At 41.9% G+C, this 19,655-nt stretch overlaps 1 protein-coding gene across 4 annotated transcripts in view; it reads left to right on the forward strand.

Moving 5' to 3' along the window:
- The window catches only part of CAMK1D (calcium/calmodulin dependent protein kinase ID), a 507,262-nt gene that overhangs the window by 324,228 nt on the left and 163,379 nt on the right, over positions 1–19,655 (forward strand). For 3 of the 4 annotated variants that reach the window (XM_049626848.1, XM_049626847.1, XM_049626850.1), the window contains exon 3: positions 13,726–13,800. In XM_049626848.1, coding sequence (XP_049482805.1) covers positions 13,726–13,800 — 75 coding nt within the window. Of the gene's footprint in view, positions 1–10,912; positions 11,369–13,725; positions 13,801–19,655 lie in introns of those variants that run through there. The other variant, XM_049626851.1, reaches the window with a different exon arrangement.

Here is a 19,655-nt window from a genome sequence, read left to right on the forward strand (position 1 = left end):
TGTGTGTGTGTGTGTGTGTGTGTGTGTGTGTGTGTGTGTGTGTGTGTTTTGTTTTGTTTTCCATTCAGGTATCCAGATTTTGATTATCTTTGGTCTGTAAGACTTTAGGAAGGCCAGAATTCATTGTGCGTTCATTTATTCATTGTTTAGAACATTCAGTGAATGTTGGTATGTGTTGGGTTTTTCACACTGATTTGGACCCAACTTCTTTCTCTTTCATACTAAAGACCACCAGGCATCAGCTGGGTCTCCTGGAGCTCTTCTAGACATGAGCAAATTAATTAGCCATTTCTCACTTGGTCCACTGCATTGCAGAGGCTGACTGTGGGAGGAGGGAAAAGGAGGTCTTTTCCATGTAAATGGCTTCCTACCTTAAGAAATTCTATTCCGTGGCTAACTGATGAACTTACCCACACAGAAGAGCCTGTTGAAACAAGAGTTGTCATCCAGGCTTCTGTGCAGCAAGCACTATCCTAGAGAACCCTGAATATCAGTTTAGAGTCAAGCTTTGGGGGCTCCTATATACTTCGCTTCACTCTGCCTCATTATCATTTTAAACTCATTGATTACTAGAGAGGCCCTCAGAGAGGATCCTGTTCGACAAGTTAATTTCTAGATGAGAAAACTGAGACCCTGGGAAGTGACATCACCAGAATACGGTCCCATAGAGACAGAGCCAGTCAAGGTAGTGCCCCCGACCCCCACCCCAGGGTACCGTTACAGGCGCTAGCCTTGCCTCCCAAGGCTGTCAGGGAATGCTGGCCAGGCCCCCACCCTGTGTATTCTACATGGTGCGAAGGATGCCGGAGATGCCTTTTTTGAAAACGTGGTCAGCTGCACACAAGGATTTTAATTGTTGTTTGTTTGTTTTTAAGAATTCAAAGCAAAACTTATTTCACAATGAGAGAGTATCACATGTGGTACTTACTCCTTAAAAACAACAACAATAAAACTGCCTTGCATTCTTAAGATGTAGTTGATACACTTACCCATCTTTGCTCTTTAGTCTCCCATTGATTACAGCTCCATCTGCTGGTGGCAAAGAGATGATTTGAAGCTTTGGATTTTGAATTCTGGTCTTTCCTGTGGCCGCCCATATTGTCAACAGACAAGATCTCACCGTATATGTAATATGATACATACATGTGTATACATAGCATATTTTACCTCTACACATAGATATGTATGTGTAAACAGATAAAAAATGAGACCATATGTTTAAAATTTTTTTTAATGTTTGTTTTTGAGAGAGAGGGAGACAGTGTGAGCAGGGCAGGGGCAGAGAGAGAGGGAGACACAGAATCTGAAGCAGCCTTTAGGCTCTGAGCTATCAGCACAGAGCCCGACACAGGGCTCGAACTCATGAGCCATGAGATCGTGACCTGAGCTTAAGTCAGACACTGAACCGACTGGGCCACCCAGGTGCCCCGAGACCATATACTTTAATGTTCATTTAACAAATGAGGAAATCAAGACAGAAAGTATTTAATGGCTTGTCTGAAATCTTGCAGTTAGATGTGTCAGAGCTGAGATACAACCTAATCTCTTGGTTTCTTGAGCAGTTAGACTAATTAGTATGTATTTCTTTGTGTCCGGCATTTTGGATATATTTTGGTGAACCAGGTGTTAATGATTTTGATCAAGAACTTTTGAAAAAGCACCTCTTTGTGAAAGTCTGGCAGCGTAGCGGTCTGGGAGCATTTTTCTACTTGTGTTCAGTGAGAGAATCAAGCTCAAATGCCCCAAGGCGTTCATGGTATGTTCTGAATTAACTTTCTCTCCTATGCAGCTAGAATGGTACCTTCCTCCGGAGAAGTGAGAAAATGGTCCCTTGAATCCTTTTTCTCTGTTCTTTGGTTCAGATGAAGAATCCTGGCACAGGAAAACTACAAGATGAAAATCCCCTACCACCTTAGCACACTTTCTGAGGTTATTAGTAGCTGGTTGATGTGTATCCTTTTAGACATTTTTTCTGCACATAAAACCATTTAAATGTGGACACACATATACATACAGACAGATGGATGCAATGCAGTATAGCAACAAAGTGATCAAAGAACTGGGCTGGTCCAGAAGAGAGAGGATCCATCCTGCATGAGGTGAGGAATAGCAAAGGGTCCTCATTGGATGATGTAGAATGAATCCCGTCTAGGAGAATGCATCGGTTGGTGAGAAGATACGAAAGGGAAGGTGTGCATAGGTATGTGAGAGCTGCCCGAGGCCAGTAAAGTTTTGGTGCAATGGTGGAGATGGGAGGGCAGGTAAGGACCAAGCAACATGGGACGTCGTAAGTTGTGTCTAGTCATTTGGACTTCATCCTGCGCTATGAGGAGCTATGGAAGGATTTCAAGCTGAGAAGTTTAATCACTTTTATTTTGTGGGCTGATGGTTCAGGAGACAGCCTGGAGAATGGTTAGCAAGAGCAAGGGAGGGAGAGAGAACAATTAAGTGGTTATAAACTGGGAGCGATCATCTGCAAAATAAGAAAAATAATGCCTACTTTGTGGAATTGTGAGAATGAAATGAAGTACCATCTGTGAATGTGCCTGGTAAGTTATAAAAAGGGAAGGTATTCTTTTTTAATGCCATCTGGCAAATATTTCAACTCTACCACTTTCCCTTGTGACTGACAGTATCCTGATCTTCTCAGCATTATTTCCTGTGCTGCTTATAAGTGGAGGGGGTGGGGGTGAGGGTGGAGATAATCTGACCTAGGAAAAAGGAGGAAATGATTTTCTTTATTTCCTGAAAGCATTGTGTTTACTTAGACACACCAGAGTGTTTTCCAAGACATCACAATATTCTCCAAATGTTTTTGAGGCAATTTGCCATGCCTGAGAACTATAGGATCTTTTTTGTGACTGGCATTTAAATTTTCCAGGTGGTTTAGAAAAAAGGGGGTGATGGGTAGTGAAAGACCTAGTCTTTTATGGTGTTTATCTGAAAAGAGGGGCTTGCTTTTCCCCCGGAGAAGGGACTTTTCCTGACTGGACAATTAACGCGTAAGTGTTTGAGACACGAGGACAGGAAGCCTGTCTCCACTCATTGACGTAACTTCCTCATCTTGAGCTCCCATGTGGAGATCTGTTCCTCACCATCCTCTGCTCTGTCTCAGTTAATAATCACCTTGTCTCCTGTCTCTTATGTTCCAGTGGCCCTTTTAACCAGAGTAGATGATTGACCATTTCCAGTGATCACACAATGGAAAGGTGTTTTTTTTTGCCTTTTCCTTCTTCTGATAATTATAGCAATACTCGTAATTGCTGCCACCATTCCTCCCCCTCCAGATCAACGATCCATGATAGGATAAGGAAGAGAAAATATACGGAACTTTCCTTTCTCTCCTCTTCTCTGTTTTCCTAACATTCCTTGTTTTAACATGGAGTTCAAAATTTGTGAATCTTTGACCTGTGGAGAATTAACGGGAGGGAGAAATGGTGCGGCTGTTTCAAAGACGCATGTGCGTTCCATAGAGTGTCTGTTCTCTGGGTCCCGATGCTCCCTCCGGCTTGGGGGCTTTGGAACAGGGCCTACTTGTGCATTTGGTACAATTTTTTGCATGAATTAACTTTCAAATGTTTTCCTGGCTCTTTTTCGGGATTTCTTGCTTGGCTGTCAGTTACCACGTGTGCAGGCCTCTGCATCAATGCCCATGTATGCTGTGCTCCCAGTCAGTTTCTCTCTTTTTCACTCTCTCTCTCTCACTCTCTCTCTGTGCCTGAGTCCACTTCCCTCTGTCCAGCTCATCTGTCTTTCATTGGTGATTATGGAAACTTTAGCATAGATTGCCATGTAAAGCATTTACTTTCTGAGCATGGATGTACCAGCTGATGTTTGCTTTGGGCCTGGTAGATGCCAAGTGATTAAAACTAAGTCAGATTATTTTCACCTAAATCTGCTTTTAGTGACATTGTTCCTTTGAAACATGAGCATTTTAGAAAGGTATGTTTTTTGGGGATGAATGTTCCTTATGTATGAAGGTCTGTTTGGCCTTTAGAAAGACAATGATGAACTATAGGATTTAGCTATATAAGCTATGCAAAGTTAGTGGCACCTTGGTTTGCCATTTGCTTGTAGCTGACATCACCAAATCTTTGTCCACTTTATTCTTTTTTTAAAAATTTATTTTCCATATACACACACATACACACACACACACACACACACACACACAGAATCCCAAGCAGGCTCTGCATGGTCAGTGCAGAGCCCGATGCAGGGCTTGAACTCATGAACCATGAGATCATGACCCTAGCCAAGATCAAGAGTTGGACACTTAACCAACTGAGCTACCCAGGTGCCCCTGTTGTTCCTTTTGATGACACTAGCAGATGTGGACTGATGCAAGGCCCTTTCTAGTTTCAATTTCTAGACTCCTAACTATTCCTTCTGCTTCTGAATATCTCTTTTTTTGGCTCATTTTGACCCACTGGGATTTCATGTGTCAGGATGTTTCTAAGGATCTTGAGAGCTTCCATTAGATTTCAGGATAGTTCAAATCTCTGTACCCCCAGAAGTGGGTATTGTATCATTAGTTAGGAAATGTAATGTCCTGACTTTAGGTGTTATGATTTCATACAAATAACTGAATTTATATGCGTTCTTCCATATTCTCATTATAACTTAGTTTACAGAAAGTTATAGTATAAGTGCTTTAACATGGACTTGGGAGTTAGACTCTTGGCAATTCCAGTTACCAGTTGTATGACCTTGGAATACTTACTTAATGTCTTGGTGTCTTAGTTTTCCTCTTTTAAAAATGGGGGGAATGATATATTGAACTAATTTTTCCCATTTTATTATCTCATATGTGGGAAAAAACCCAGTTCTCGCCTATTGTGTGTTTCTTCCCTATGTATCTCCTTTACTACTTAACATAGAACACTGCAAAAGTTCACTTCTGATCACTAAATGTGTGGGTGTCCCCCACATCCAAGCAATTCTCTGGACACCAGCAGGGTGTCCTATAACTTAATTCTAACCCAGAGATAGTGTCACATTCCACAGGTTAAGGGCTCAGCCCAAGACTGCTCCCAGCCCCAGCACATCAGATGCCAGTCTCAAGCCCAAGTTGTCACCTGTGTTTCTGACCAACTGGCTCAAGAGTAGAGGTTCCAATGACCCCCTCTTTGGGTTCAATTAATATGCTAGAGCAGCTCACAGAACTCCAGGAAATACAATGTTTACCAATTTATTAGAGGGTATGATGAAAAATACAGATGAATAGCCAGATGAAGAGATACGCAGGGCGAGGTCTGGGAGATTCCCGAGCATAGAGCCTTTTATCTTTGTGGATTGGGGGCATGTCACCCTCCTGGTATGGATGTCTTTGCCCACCTGGAAACTCTGAACCCTGTACCTTTGAGATATCGTGGAAGCTTCATCATGTAGGTAGAATGGATCATTAACTCTGTTTTAAGCCCTTCTCCCCTCCCCAGGGAAGTGGGGGACCAGGGATGAAAATTCCAATGATGACTTGTTTTTTTTCAGTGACCAGCCCTCACCAAGGAGTCATCCAGGAACCCACTCAGTTTCATTAGAACAAAAAACACTCCAGGGGTGCCTGGGTGGCTCAGTCGGTTAAGCATCCAACTCTTGATTTGGGCTTGGGTCGTGATCTCACAGTTCCCGACATTGAATCCCACCTTGGGCTCTGTGCTGACAGCATGGAACCTGCTTGAAGTTCTCTCTCTTCCTGTCTTCTCCTCCCCCACTCATGTGCACTCTTTCTCTCTTTCTCAAAATATAAATAAACTTAAACAAAAAGACACTCCTATCACCCAGAAATTTGTAAGTTTTAGAAGCCATATGTCAGGGATGGCATTAGAGGCCAAATATTAACATAAGAGATGCTCCTAGTTTTCTTACCACTCTGTGCCAGGAACCAGGGGCAGAGGCCAATATATATTTTCATTATCTCACAGTAGCGGCTTCATAGGATTGGTGTATTAAATAAACTAATGAAAAATACTTAGTATGGTCTTGATACATATAGGCATACCTCATTTTATTTGCACTTTGCATTTATTGTGGGGTGTGTGTGTGTTTTGGAGGGATTTTGTTTGGTTTTAACACATTGAAGGCCGTGGCAACCCTGTGTTGAGAAAGTCTGTTGGTGCCATTTTTTTCCAACAGCATTTACCTACTTCGTGTCTCTGTGTCACATTTTGGTAATTCCTGCAACATTTCAAACTTTTTCATTATTATTATATTTGTTACGGTGACCTGTGACTAGTGATCTTTGATGTTACTATTGTAATTGTTTTGGGGCCCCACAAATCATGCCATGCAAGATGGCAGACTTCATTGATAACTGTTGTTGTGTGTGTTCTGACCGGTCTGTTCTTGATTTGCCTTTCCTGCACCTCTCTCCTTTTCCACGGGCCTCCCTATTCCATGAGACACAACAGTATTGAAATTAGGTCACTTAATAACCACAGAATGGCTTCTAAGTGTTCAAAGTGAAAAGAAGAATCACACATCTCTCACTGTAAATCGAAAGCTAGACATGATTAAACTGAGTCAAGAAAGCATGCTGAAAGCCGAGATAGTCTGAAAGCTAGGTCTCTTGTGCCAAACAGTTAGCCAAGTTGTAAATGAAAAGTAAAAGTTCTTGAAGGAAATTAAAAGTGCTACTCCAGTGAACACACAAATGCTAAGAAAGCAAAACAGCCTTATTGCTGGTGTGGAGAAAGTTTGTGTGGTTTAGACAGAAGATCAAATCAGCCGCCAACAGTCCCTTAAGCCAAGCCTTCACCCAGAGCAAGATCCTTACTCTTTTCAATTCTGTGAAGGCTGAGAGAGGTGAGGAACCTGCAGAAGAAAAGTGTGAAGCTAGTAGAGATAGCTTCATGATGTTTAAGGTAAGAAACCTCGCTTCTCGGCCTTTTGCCTAAGATCAAGTGTAAGGTAAGAAGCTGTCTCTATAACATCAGAGCATAAGGTGAAGCAGCAGGTGCTGACGTAGAAGCTGCAGCAAGTGATCCAGAAAGTCTAGCTGAGATAATTAAAGAAGGTGGCTACACTAAACAACCGATTTTCAATGTAGATGAAACAGCCTTCTATTGGAAGAAGGTGCATCTAGGACTTCATAGCTACAGAGGAGAAATCAGTGCTTGGCTTCAAAGGACAGCCTGACTCTTTTGTTAGGGGCTCATGCATTTGGTAACTTTAACATGAAGCTCCCTTACAATTCCGAAAATCTAGGGCCTTTAAGAATTACCCTAAGTCTACTCTGTGTTCTTTCAACGGAACAACAAAGCCTGGATGACAGCACATTTGTTTACAACATGGTTTATTGAATATTTTGATCCCACTGTTGAGACCTAAAAAATGGATTTCCTTCAAACTATGACTGCTCATTGACAATGCATCTGATCACCCAAGAGCTTTAATAGAAATGTACGGTGAGGTTAATGGTGTTTTCATGCCTGTTAATACAACATCCATTCTGCAGCCCATGGATCAAGGAGCATTTTGACTTTTAAGTTTTATTACTTAAGAAAAACATTTTGTAAGACTAGAGCTTCCATAAAGAGTGATTCACCTGATGGATCTGGGCAAAGTAAATTGAAAAATCTGGAAAGGATTCACCATTGTAAATGCCATGAAGAACATTTGTGATTCTGGGAAGAGGTCAAAACATCAACATTCACAAGAGTTTGGCAAAAGTGATTTTAAGTGTCTCAAAGGGCTTTGAGGGGCTGAAGACTTCTGTGAAGGAAGTATCCGCAGATGTGGTGGAAACAGCACGAGAACTAGAATTTGATGTGAAGCCCGAAGATGGGATTGAATCACCTCAATTTTGTGATAAAATGTTCATGGACGAGGAATTGCTTCTCCTGGACGAGCGAAGAAAATAGTTCCTTGAGATGGAATCTAGTCCCAGTGAAGATGCTGTGAAGACCGTTGAAACCACAACAGAGGATTTAGAAGACTGTACGAATGAACCCAGTTGAGAGAACAGCAGTGGCGTTTGAGCGAACTCCCGATTATGAAAGAAGTTCTACCGTGGGTACAATGCTATCAAACAGCATCACCTTCTACCAAGAGATCCTTCATGAAGGGAAAAGTCATTTGCAGCAAACTTCATTGTTTTATTTGAAGAAATTGCCATGGCCACCCCAACCTTCAGCAAGCACCACCCTGATCAATCAGCAGCCATTAACATTGAGTGGGGACCCTCCACCAGCAAAGAGATGATGACTCACTGAAAGCTGAGATGATGGTTGGTCAGCACTTTTTGGCAAGAAAGTACTTTTTGAAGTAAGCCCTACGCCCAACGTGGGGCTTGAACTCATGACCCCACTGTCAAAAGTTGCATGCAGTAGTGACTGAGCCAGCGCCAGTGTGTGCCCCAGCAATAAGTTATTTTTTTCTACTAATGTATGCACATTGTTTTTTGGTGGGTTTTTTTTTTTTTTTTTGGACATAATGCTATGACACATTTACTGGACTGCAGTATAGTGTAAACTTAACTTTTATATGTACTGGGAAACCAAAAAATTTATTTGATGCTCTCTGTTGTGAAATGCCCTTTATTGTGGTGGTCTGGAACCAATCCAGCAACCTGCCAAGGTGTGCCTGTAGTAAACACTCAGTAAATGGTCTATATCAAACAGCTGTGTAAGCAGGGCCTAATGAAAGTGATAATATTCATTCGTCCCTAGATTTAGATGTCTCACATCCCAGGAGACTGAGGAGATTCCACTATCACAAAAGAGTCACGGTTGAAATGCTCAAGAAAAGAATGTAAGAGGTGTTGGCAAGTTTTCCAAACATAAACCAGGTAGGCTATGAGATGTGTAGATTGGGAAGTCTGGCTTCAAGGCACAGCACAATTCGGGAACAGTAAATTAAGCAGATGGTTTGTGATCGTTTAGTAAAGACTGTAGTGGTTGCTAGGAGCCACCATGGGTTTACTAAGAACAAATCTTCCCAAACGTTCCATTTCCCTTTTAAATAGTATTACGTGGTGTGTAAAACTGAGGAATGTCATTTCAGCAAGGAATCTAATTGTTTCCTTATGGATAGGATGGTAGAACATAGGCTAGATGATGGACCTGCTGGGCTTTTACAGCATGACAGCCGTCAAAGCCAGCTGATTCATGTCATGGGTTATCTTGATGAGGGTCTCTGGCATGATATCAGAGCCCAGCTCTGACTTGTAACCTTCCCACTTAAGACTTTAGGAATTTGGATCCAGACATATCGGGATGGATGTGTACCAAGCAAATATGTAGATCGCCCAAAGTTGAGAAGGGTAGTAAACATAATAGACGAGAGGATAAAAATTCAGAATATTCTCGATCATTTGAAGCACTCCATTGAACCTCAAAAGATTGAATTTAATGAAGCTGAAGGTGAAACCTTTAAGCTCAAAAGCTCAAGACTAAGAAAGGAGATTTTGTTTGGTAGAAGTTCAGATAAAACTGATCTGGTCATTTAATTGACCCAACACTTAAAATTTATTCATTCATTCATTGATTCATTCAACAAATACATATTGAAAATACTACCTGCTGTTTACTTTTCTTGGCATTAGAGAGATGGTAGTGAACAAACCAGTTAAAAATCCCTACCCCTGTGGAGCGTATATTCTTTATATGCCAACAGTTGTGCAGCTGCTTTAAAAAAAAAAAAAAAAAAAAAAACAGAACCCGGAGAGCCTGGGTGGCTCAGTGGGTGAAGCATCCCACTTCGGCTCAGGTCATAATTTCACGGTCCGTGAGTTTGAACCCTGCATTGGGCTCTGTGCTGACAGCTCAGAGCCTGGAGCCTGATTCGGATTCTATGTCTCCTTCTCTCTCTCTCTCTGTCTCTCCCTTGCTTGTGCTCTCTCTTTCTCTCTCAAAAGTAAGTAAATAAACATGAAAAAATTGTAATGAACCTAATATTAGGCTTTATTTGCGAAAGTATAACATCCATTCTCAATGGTTACTAGTTCACATCTCTTACTTAATACCGTGTTCTTGGTGCTAGAATTTACACTGGGATGACTGCTCTCAGGTCTGGAAAAGTGAGAGTGGCCATAGCATGATTGGAAAATAAACCACGTTGGAGGACGATTGGTCGGCCATAGGAAGAGAACAGTAGGCAGATGTTCTATCCCTCAGATATTTGTAGGAGTAGGAGGCGAGGGTCTAAGCTTGTTCTCTGTTGCTCCCAGGAGTCCCTACTAATTACGAGGAGGCTGGTTTCTGGTAAATATAAGGAAGGTTGCCTGTGAAGTGTCCTTGCTGCAGCTGGAAGCCCACCCGTGTGAGCTCCATGCAGGCTGACCTGGCATTCTTGGGACTCCTCATGCTGCACCTGGTCCCTGGTGGGTGCCCAGACATGTGTGCATGGATATTCCTATGGCATTTGTGAAGGCCACCTAGTCCTAAAACAATGTTAAAATCTATTTATTTTATTTATTTATTTTGAGAGAGAGAGAGATAGAGAATGCACAAGTAGGGGAGGGGCAGAGAGAGAAAGAAAGAGAATCTCAAGGAGGCTCCATGCTGTCAGTGCAGAGCCCGACATGGTACTTGAACCCACGAACTGTGAGATCATGACCTGAGCCAAAACCAAGAGTCAGATACTTAACTGACTGAGCCACCCAGGTGCCCCGGCCTTAAAATCTTGAGCTCAATTTTTGTAGATTTTAAGAGTCTGAGGGTGGCATAAAATACCTAAGCACAACTGTTGGGGGCCAGAATGTTTTCTTCTATCATGTCTTCGTATCTACAAGTTAGTTAAACCACTTTCTTAAGAGACATTTAAGAGGCCATTCGAGGATTTCTTTGAAATTTCTGAAGTATGTTTATTCAAACATCATCCATCCAGCCCAGTGCCCGTCCATTCTGAGGCCTTCTCTGTAATTCTGGCCCCTCCAGGGCCTCGCTTTTTCTTTTTTTTTTTTAATTTTTTTTTTAACGTTTTATTTATTTTTGAGACAGAGAGAGACAGAGCATGAACGGGGGAGGGGCAGAGAGAGAGGGAGACACAGAATCGGAAGCAGGCTCCAGGCTCTGAGCCCTCAGCCCAGAGCCCGACGCGGGGCTCAAACTCACGGACCGCGAGATCGTGACCTGAGCCGAAGTCAGCTGCTTAACCGACTGAGCCACCCAGGTGCCCCAGGCCTCGCTTTTTCTGAACCTAATGGTGGTACTCTAGAGTTTGCCTCTTAATTTTTTTCTCACTGCTTTCGTGGGTGTCTCCAGCTAGGTGATAAGTTTTTGAGAGCAAAATCTCATTTTGTATTTTTCTTGTGTTCTTCCAGGAACATGGAAGCAACTCAGTAAATGACATTTGCTTGACTACTTGATTCATTAGTTGAGGGGGGATAGCCAGGACCCGTATCATTCCAGCCACTGCAAGAACTCATGTAAGACATGGCAGGTTAAGTACACTTTAATTTCTCCATCCCTTGCCTCCAAAGAAGGGATTATATTCTTAATTTATGAGAGTCTTCTATTCTGGCGGGGCAAGCACTTTGTGCATAGTTGATTCTTTGTATATAGTTGAATTTGTGTTAATGGCTGTACTCCAGGACTCAAACAGCCTCCTTGGCTCAACCTTGAGAGAGGGTAGAACGGCAGGTACAAATCTCTAAGCTCAGTTTAGAGGCTCATTGACTGTGATTCATGTAACTAGGGTGGCCAGATTTAGCACATGAAAATGGAGGGTGCCCGATCACATTTGAATTTCAGATAAACAACAATGCGATATTCGGGACAGACTTACACTAAAAAGGTGGTTGTTGTTTATCTAGAATTAGACATACAGGATACCCTGAATTTTGTCTGGCACCCTTTCACATGAACCCTATTATTTCATTTTCTCATTGGTCTGAGCTCTTACTTAACCCCCCCCCCCCCCCCCCCCCCCCAGTTAACTTCACTGAAAGACAATGTTTGTGCCCCTGTGAATGATTCTAACTGCGAATTTTTAAAAATGTAAAAATTGGGAAAAACTCATATGCTGTATACTTTTTTTGTGGTCATAATTCTTTCAGAAGACCCATTAATGATAATTCCACAAACATCTGGGATCTCAGCAGTCCTAACTTAATGTATTGTGGTTTCCTTGGTAGCATAGTTTACTTGGTTCCTGTAATGTACTGTGATCTTATTGTGCTCAGGTATCAAAGTAGCCACTGCTAAGAAATAAATAGCAGGCTGGAGCTCTATGTGCTGTATGCGGATGAAATGTGAATTTCGTGCAATGCCGTCTTGGCTTCTGCGAACGAGCAACTGCATTGACTAAGCAGAGCTGTAGAAATCAAAGCAAAACATTGCCACCCTCAGTTAACTTTTTTGTTCTCTTTGTTCATCTGCTCAGAGGGAAGATCATATTCTGGTTTGTTCCACCTAATAAGCTTCTTTTTGAGGGAAAGGCATCTCACACTTAGGAAAATGGCCTCCATTTCCCCTAAGTTAATAATGATTCTCGCTGGTTAATAGGGACAACCTTCACGTATCGGTCATTCATCCAGAAGGCGTTTATTAAGCAGACGATGCTAGGTATGAGGGGGGAACAAAGTAAGTGAGACGTGGTCCCTGCTTTCAGGGGATCAGGGGAATCTGCACATGAAATTCTTGCTTTTAAATGGCTCGGCAGTCATTTAAGTGAAAGGCTTGTGGTAAGAGTTCATTAGCTCATAGAATAATGAAATGATTCTTCTCTCAAATGCTTTAAGTAAATAGCAAGCCTTATAGTCTGAGCAACAGCTACTCTTAATGGATATTTCCAGGGACTGGCCTTAGGCTGTTTCCTTCTCTCTTGGTTCTGTGGTTAGGACTTTGCTACCCGGACCAGGGACTTGTCATAAATGCAGACCCACAGGCCCGCCCCGCACCCACCGAATCAGAATGTGCAGTGTAGCCAGAATCCCAGGTGATTCGCTGAAGCTCGAGAAGCACTGGTTGACTGCAGAATTTCTGCTTTGGGTATACAGATCATCTAAGGATCTTACTAAAAACACTTCCTGGCCTCTGCCCTCAGGGGTTCTGAATCTGTTGGGACCAGGGTGAAGCCTGAGAACTTGCATTTCTAACAGACTTCCAGGAGATGCTGGTTGCTGTGCTTGGGAACAATATTTTGATTAGCACCAGTCTAGTTAGCTTGGGGTGCTGGGTTGACCTTTGGTGATGGCGGTGACTAGAACCCACCCCAAGGAGGGGTCAGTCTGGTGTTCCTTTGCCTGCACTGGAGTCATGAACTTGACAGTGGATCTGTTCCCTGGCACATCTAGCCTGTGAGGGGGATGGGTTTGGTTTGCACACAGTGACCTGTTGAGGCCGGTGTGTGAGGGCCGCTGTGGGACTGTGGAAGAGGGAGCGGTTACACGCCCCATGGGGGCTCAGCCGGATGAGGTGGGCCCTGAAAGGTAAGGGGATGTTTACAGGTTTGGCCCATTGCTGGGATTCACATGAATGAATGCAGGGAGGCTGGGATGTACATGCCGGAACAACCATAAATCCACAGTCACCAGCTTGTAAATAGCACCTCGGGGATGAAGGGGAGCAGAGAGCAGGAGAGCCATATCGGGAAATAGGTCTGGAAGGAAGCTTGGGGACAAGATTGTGAAGAGTCTCAAAAGTCACTTTATGGAATTTGGATTCGGTCTTAGAAGTTTTTGCTCTAATGATGTCTGTTTTTTAAAGTTTTCGTGTCTAATTATACTCACTCTTCTGTGTGTGTGTGTGTGTGTGTATGTGTGTGTGCTTTTTTCTCTTTCAGGATCAAGCATGAAAACATCGTTGCCCTGGAAGACATTTACGAAAGCCCAAATCACTTGTACTTGGTCATGCAGCTGTAAGTACCGTATCTGCCTGAGGAGCGCAGAAGGGGCTGGGAGTGGGGATCGCAAACTCAGATGTCCGAGGGGCCACGGGGTGGTGAAAGACACGGAGGTGGCGGGCCAGCTGAGCCGTGGGAGTGGGAACAGGCACACGGGGGAGGTGTGTGACCCATCTAGACAGGGGTCTGCGGGCCTCTCTGGATCTTATCTGCACCAGACCGACGACCTCTCGTCCTCACAGGGGAAGCCATACTCAGGATGTCTCTTTTGCTTTTTAACGTGCGGGGTCCAAATGTTGCTTCCTGGAAACACTCCAGTGGGCGCACCACGAAGTACACTCTGCTCCCGTCTCTAGGAGAAACTCCCACCTTGTCTTCATTTCGAGGGATGCTGGGGGAGGGCAGCAGATGGTAGCTGTGGGCTCTGTCCCTCCATCTACACTGCCGGCAGATAAATGCACATGTGACTGAACTGGCCTCCTGCCAGGCGTTAAGACAAGTACAGTGGGGTCAGACTGCAACGTTGTCACCCCCAGCAGATTATTTCTGCATTCCAGTAACGCTTGAGATTACCAGAAGAGGGAAGAAATCAGAAAGCCGAATATTCGGGCCGAAACTTGACTCGTGCATGTAAGCCCTGTGTAAAAGTTAACATGTAAACTGTTAAGTGAAATTAGCCTCCCCACCAGTAGGCTTTTTTTTTTTTTTTGTATGAACATTTTTATAGGACATTGGAGGACATTTTTTGAAGTATCCGGACTGGAAGCATATGGACGATTTTTCTCTGTCCAGTGACCGTTCTGCATGGTTACCAGAAGTTTTACAGTCAGCCACGAGGCTGGAGGTTTAAGCAGCTCTGACTGCTGGTTCCTCATTAATTCCCAATTACCTAAATGCAATCTTTCCTAGTTCCTTGCTGTTCCGTTGGCTTTATAATTTGCCACATTCTGGTTCTTCCTTGAGAGCAATGGCTCTCCCCACATTCGGGGTACTCCCTAGAAGCTCATGTGACTGTGTTTGGTAGAGTGTTCAAAAACAAAATTCACCTGAGCAAATTTGAAGATCTGGTTGGCTTTATCAAATGATTCGTGAGGTGGGCAGCATCCCATCAAGCAAGTAAAGGGAAGCTCCACTGAGCTAAACAGAAGGAAGGTTTTTGAAGGCAGAGGGAGGGCACTAAAAGAGAGCAAGAAAGAAATTTCTTAACAAGGAATGCACTGTATAGGCAAGGTTGCCCTCTTAAGGGGAGTAAAAGGGACCCATCAGTAAATTTCCTAGAATTGACCAGGAAATCCTATATTGACTAATTAAAAGTTACGCTCCTAGGGAGCCGAAACTGTGGTGAGTTTAGGTCTTAAGTCTTAGTTTGTTGACTTGGGGCTTTAACCTAAGTGGGCCCATTTTGGGGCTGTGGTTTTCTTTTTTTACCCTTACAGGCTGTTCTTACAAAAGCAGGTGAACCACTTTTCCACCACATATTGACTTCCCGGTAGAAAGAATATGACATTTTAGTGACAAGATTAAGGCCCACAAAATGTCAGTAGTATATTTCAATGTGTGCTTTTTTTATCGGTGATGCAAAAGAAGAAAAAGAAAAGGCATTAATACTTGAAACCAAAGCTATATGTGTTCACTTGCTTTAAGTTCTCTATGGATCTGTCACTAAATAAATCGGTTGAAAGTGTCCCCCTTATGTAAATCTCAGTTCTGCCTCTTCCTAGCTGGGTGCATTTGGGCAAATACCTGGGCCTCTCTGAGTATCCATTTCCTTAGTGGGGAGAAATAGTAATATTTACATAATAACAACAATATTTACATTGGAAGGTTATAGCGAGTCCTGAATGAGAAAAATGTGTGGGAAATAAATAGTGCCATAAATAGCAGGGCCTCCATACAGACTCTTTCTTTGTGGACATCTGTATCATTTCATCTGTATCTCTACAGATGGTCTTTCATTTTACAAGGTGAAGTTCAAGTAGATTTAAGTTCTAACTTTCGAAGCAACTTGACTGTATGCTTATCAGCAGAAGTTTATGTAAAGATAGGTTGGCATGAGAGCATAAAAGTGCAAGGGGAATGAACCTTAGAACAAAGTTTGGAAGTCTTCCTGGGGACACAGCTGTCCCACCCCTTCACTGAGCTTTGCCATCAGGGATTTATCCTCTCTTTTGCAATCGTCCTAAAACGTCTTAGATATGGATCCCATTTGTTCAGAATTTGTAATTAGACAGAGAAGGTGGGCTAGACTTGACTGTTGGGGGTACCATGTGAGGTTTGTCAGGCAAATTCGTTACAGAATCAGTGGGAAGGGATGTTTGAAGTGCCTAAGGAGAACACTATTTACGTGAACATGTACCACCCCGAGGTTTAGAGGCGCTATTTATACAAACATTGGATTTTCTGGTTGTGAGCTGTTTACTTGTATATAAATTCTCTTCCCATTGGTTCTCATTACTTTTTGAAGGTCAACTTTGTTGAGATAGAACTTACACCTAATCAACTGCACCCATTTAAACTGAACAATTTAGTGATGAATGTGAGCGTGAATCGTAGTCCTGAAACCACCACCACCATCAAGAACGGAAAATTTCCGTTACCCCAGATATCCCTTTGATGGACTCCCTTCCTTAGCCCCAACCCTAGAGGCAACCACTAACACTCATTAGAGATTATTTTGCATTTTCTAAAATATTATGTCAACAAAATTATACAGCGGTACATCTTGTGTCTGGCTTATTTCACTCATCGTACCTCTTGACATTCATTCGTATGGTAGCGTGGTCAGTACTTTGTTCCTTTTCACTGCTGAGTAGCATTCTGTCATCACAGATGTTCCACATTTTATCCATTTATTATTGCTAGACACTTGGATTATTATGGACACAGCCTCGGTGTGGATATATGTTTGGGTGAGGACCTAGGAACAATGAGTGGGCCATATAGTAGGTGTTAGATTGAACTTTTTGAGAAACTGCCAGTTTTCTAAAGTGGGTTTACCTTTTTACATTTTTATCAACAGTGTATGTAAGTTCTTGTTACTCTACATTCTTATCAATATTTGCTACTTTGTTTTTTCAATTTTAGCCATTCTTATGGGTAGACACCCATGGGTGTGTGCATTTCCCTGCTGATGAATTATGATGATCATCTTTTTGTATCCTGATTGGCCGTTTGCTTATCTTCTTGAGTAAACTGCCTCTTCAAATCTTTTGCTCACTTTTTATTGGATTGTTTATCATGATATTATTGGGTTCTAAGTGTTCTTTATATATTCTGTCTTTTGTCAGATATATGTCATACAAATTTTTCTCCCATTCTATAGCTTGCTTTTTTTTGGTCGTTTTCTTAATAGTGTCTTTTTAAAAACTAGCTTTACTGAGATATAATTCACATACCGAACAATTCATGCATTTAAAGTATACAGTGGTTTTGTTTTAGTCACAAGGTTGTACAACCATCACACAATCTAATTTTAGAACATCTTATGTTCTAAAGGAGAACATGTAAGGGGTGCCTGGGTGGCTCAGTCAGTTAAACATCAGACTCTTGATTTCAGCTCACATCGTGATCTCACGGTTCGTGTCATCGAGCCCTGCATCGGGCTCCATGCTGACAGTGAGGAACCTGCTTCGGATTCTCTCTCTCTCTTTCTCTGCCCCTGCCCTGCTCGTGCACTCTCTCTCTCAAACTAAAGAAATAAATATTAAGGAGAACACCTAAAAGAGATCCATACCCATTAGTGGTTACTCTCAGTTCTTCCCTCCCTAACCTCTCACTTTCTGTTTCTTTAGAATTGCCTATTCTCAATATTTCATATCAGTGGGATCATACGATGTGTGGTCTTTTGTGACTAGCTTCTTTCATGTGGCTTAATGTTTTCAGGATTTATTCATGTTGTAGCATGTGTCGATAGTTCATTCCTTTTTATGGCCAAATAATATTCCATTATATGGATACATCCCATTTTATTTATTTATCGGTTGATGGACATTTAGGTTGTTTATACTTTCAGCTATTGTAAATAAAGACGCTAGACATTTCCACGTACAAATTTTTGTGTGACCATATGTTTTCATTTCCCCTGGGTATATACCTAGGAGTGGGATGGCTGGGTCAAATGGTAACTCTGTGTTTACCATTTTGAGGAACTTCTGAACTGTGATCCAAAGTGACTGCCCCATTTTACAATCCCATGAGTACTATGTCAGGATTCCAGTGTCTCCACATCCTCTCCTGTACTTGTTTATTATTTGTCTTTTTGTTGATAGCCATCCTCGTGGGTGTGGAGTGATATCTCAGTGCAGTTTTGATTTACATTTCTCTGATGACTAATGATGTTGATCATCTTTTCATGTACTTCTTGGACACTTGTATGTCTCATTTAGAGAAACATCTGTTCAAATACCTTACACAGTTTAAAATTGGGTCATTTGGTTTTTGTTTTTGAGCTATAAAACTTCCTTATATATTCTAATACAAGTCCTTTATTAGACATATTATTTACAAATGTTTTCTCCTGTCCTAAGCGCTGTCCTTTTACTTTCTCAGTGGCATCACTCGTAGCACCAAAGTTTTTAATGTTGACACAGTTCAGCTTATTTTTTTCTTTTGTCATTGATGTGTTCTGTGTCATACCCAAAAAACCAACACCTAATTCTTTTTTTTAAATTTTTTTTTTCAATGTTTTTTATTTATTTTTGGGACAGAGAGAGACAGAGCATGAACGGGGGAGGGGCAGAGAGAGAGGGAGACACAGAATCGGAAACAGGCTCCAGGCTCTGAGCCATCAGCCCAGAGCCCGACGCGGGGCTCGAACTCACGGACCGCGAGATCGTGACCTGGCTGAAATCGGAGGCTTAACCGACTGCGCCACCCAGGCGCCCCATCCAACACCTAATTCTTAATGACACCTTTTGAGTAGGAAACATTTTAATGGTGATAAAGTTCAACTCATCAATTTATTTTCTCTTATGGTTTGTGCTTTTGGTGTCGTGTATGAGAAGTCTTTGCCTACCCTAAGTTTGCAAATGTTTCTTTCTTCTATAAGTTGTATAGTTTTGGGTTTTCCACTTAGGTCTAATATAAGGTCACCTGCAGGTTAATTTTAATGTATGGTGCAAGGTAAGGATGATATTCTTTTATTTTTCCATTGGGATATACCATTTTCAGCATCATTTGCTAAAAAGACTTTCTTTTCTCGATTAATTGCCTTCGTACCTTTGTCAAAAATCAATTGACCTTTACACAGCTGACTTAATTTCTGGACTCATTCTATTCCATTACTTTATATATCTGTCTTTTGCCCATACCACACCATCTTGCTTACTGTAGCTTTCTAGTAAGTCTTGAAATCAGGTATTAGAGTCCTCTAACTTTATTATTCTTTTCTCCAAATTGCTTTGGGTATTATAGATTGTTTGCATTTTCATACGAATTTTAGAATCGGCACGTGTGTTTATTTTGCAGAAAGCCTTGTGGGAATTGGTTTGGGATGGCATTGAATCTGTACATTAGTTTGGAAACAACTGATAACTTAAAAAACTCAAGTGTTTCAATCCATAAACATGACCAATTTCTCATTTATTTAGATCTTTCATTTCTTTTAGTGTTATATAGTTTTCTGTGTATAAATCTATATCTTTGTTGAATTTATTCTGAAACATTTTCTTTTTTTTAACTGGTTTGATTTGATTTTGTTTCTAAACACTTGGGGAGTATCTAGAACACAACATTTGGGGGGACTTGTTTCATAATATTTGTGCTTGGGAGGTTTCTGGTGTCCTAGGAAACATCATCTTGGGCATTTATGCTCATATATAACGGGATGCTCAGCACCCTCATTTTTTTTTTAATATATGAAATTTATTGTC

The sequence above is a fragment of the Panthera uncia genome, chromosome B4, assembly GCF_023721935.1.
Source record: "Panthera uncia isolate 11264 chromosome B4, Puncia_PCG_1.0, whole genome shotgun sequence".
Classification (NCBI taxonomy): domain Eukaryota; kingdom Metazoa; phylum Chordata; class Mammalia; order Carnivora; family Felidae; genus Panthera; species Panthera uncia.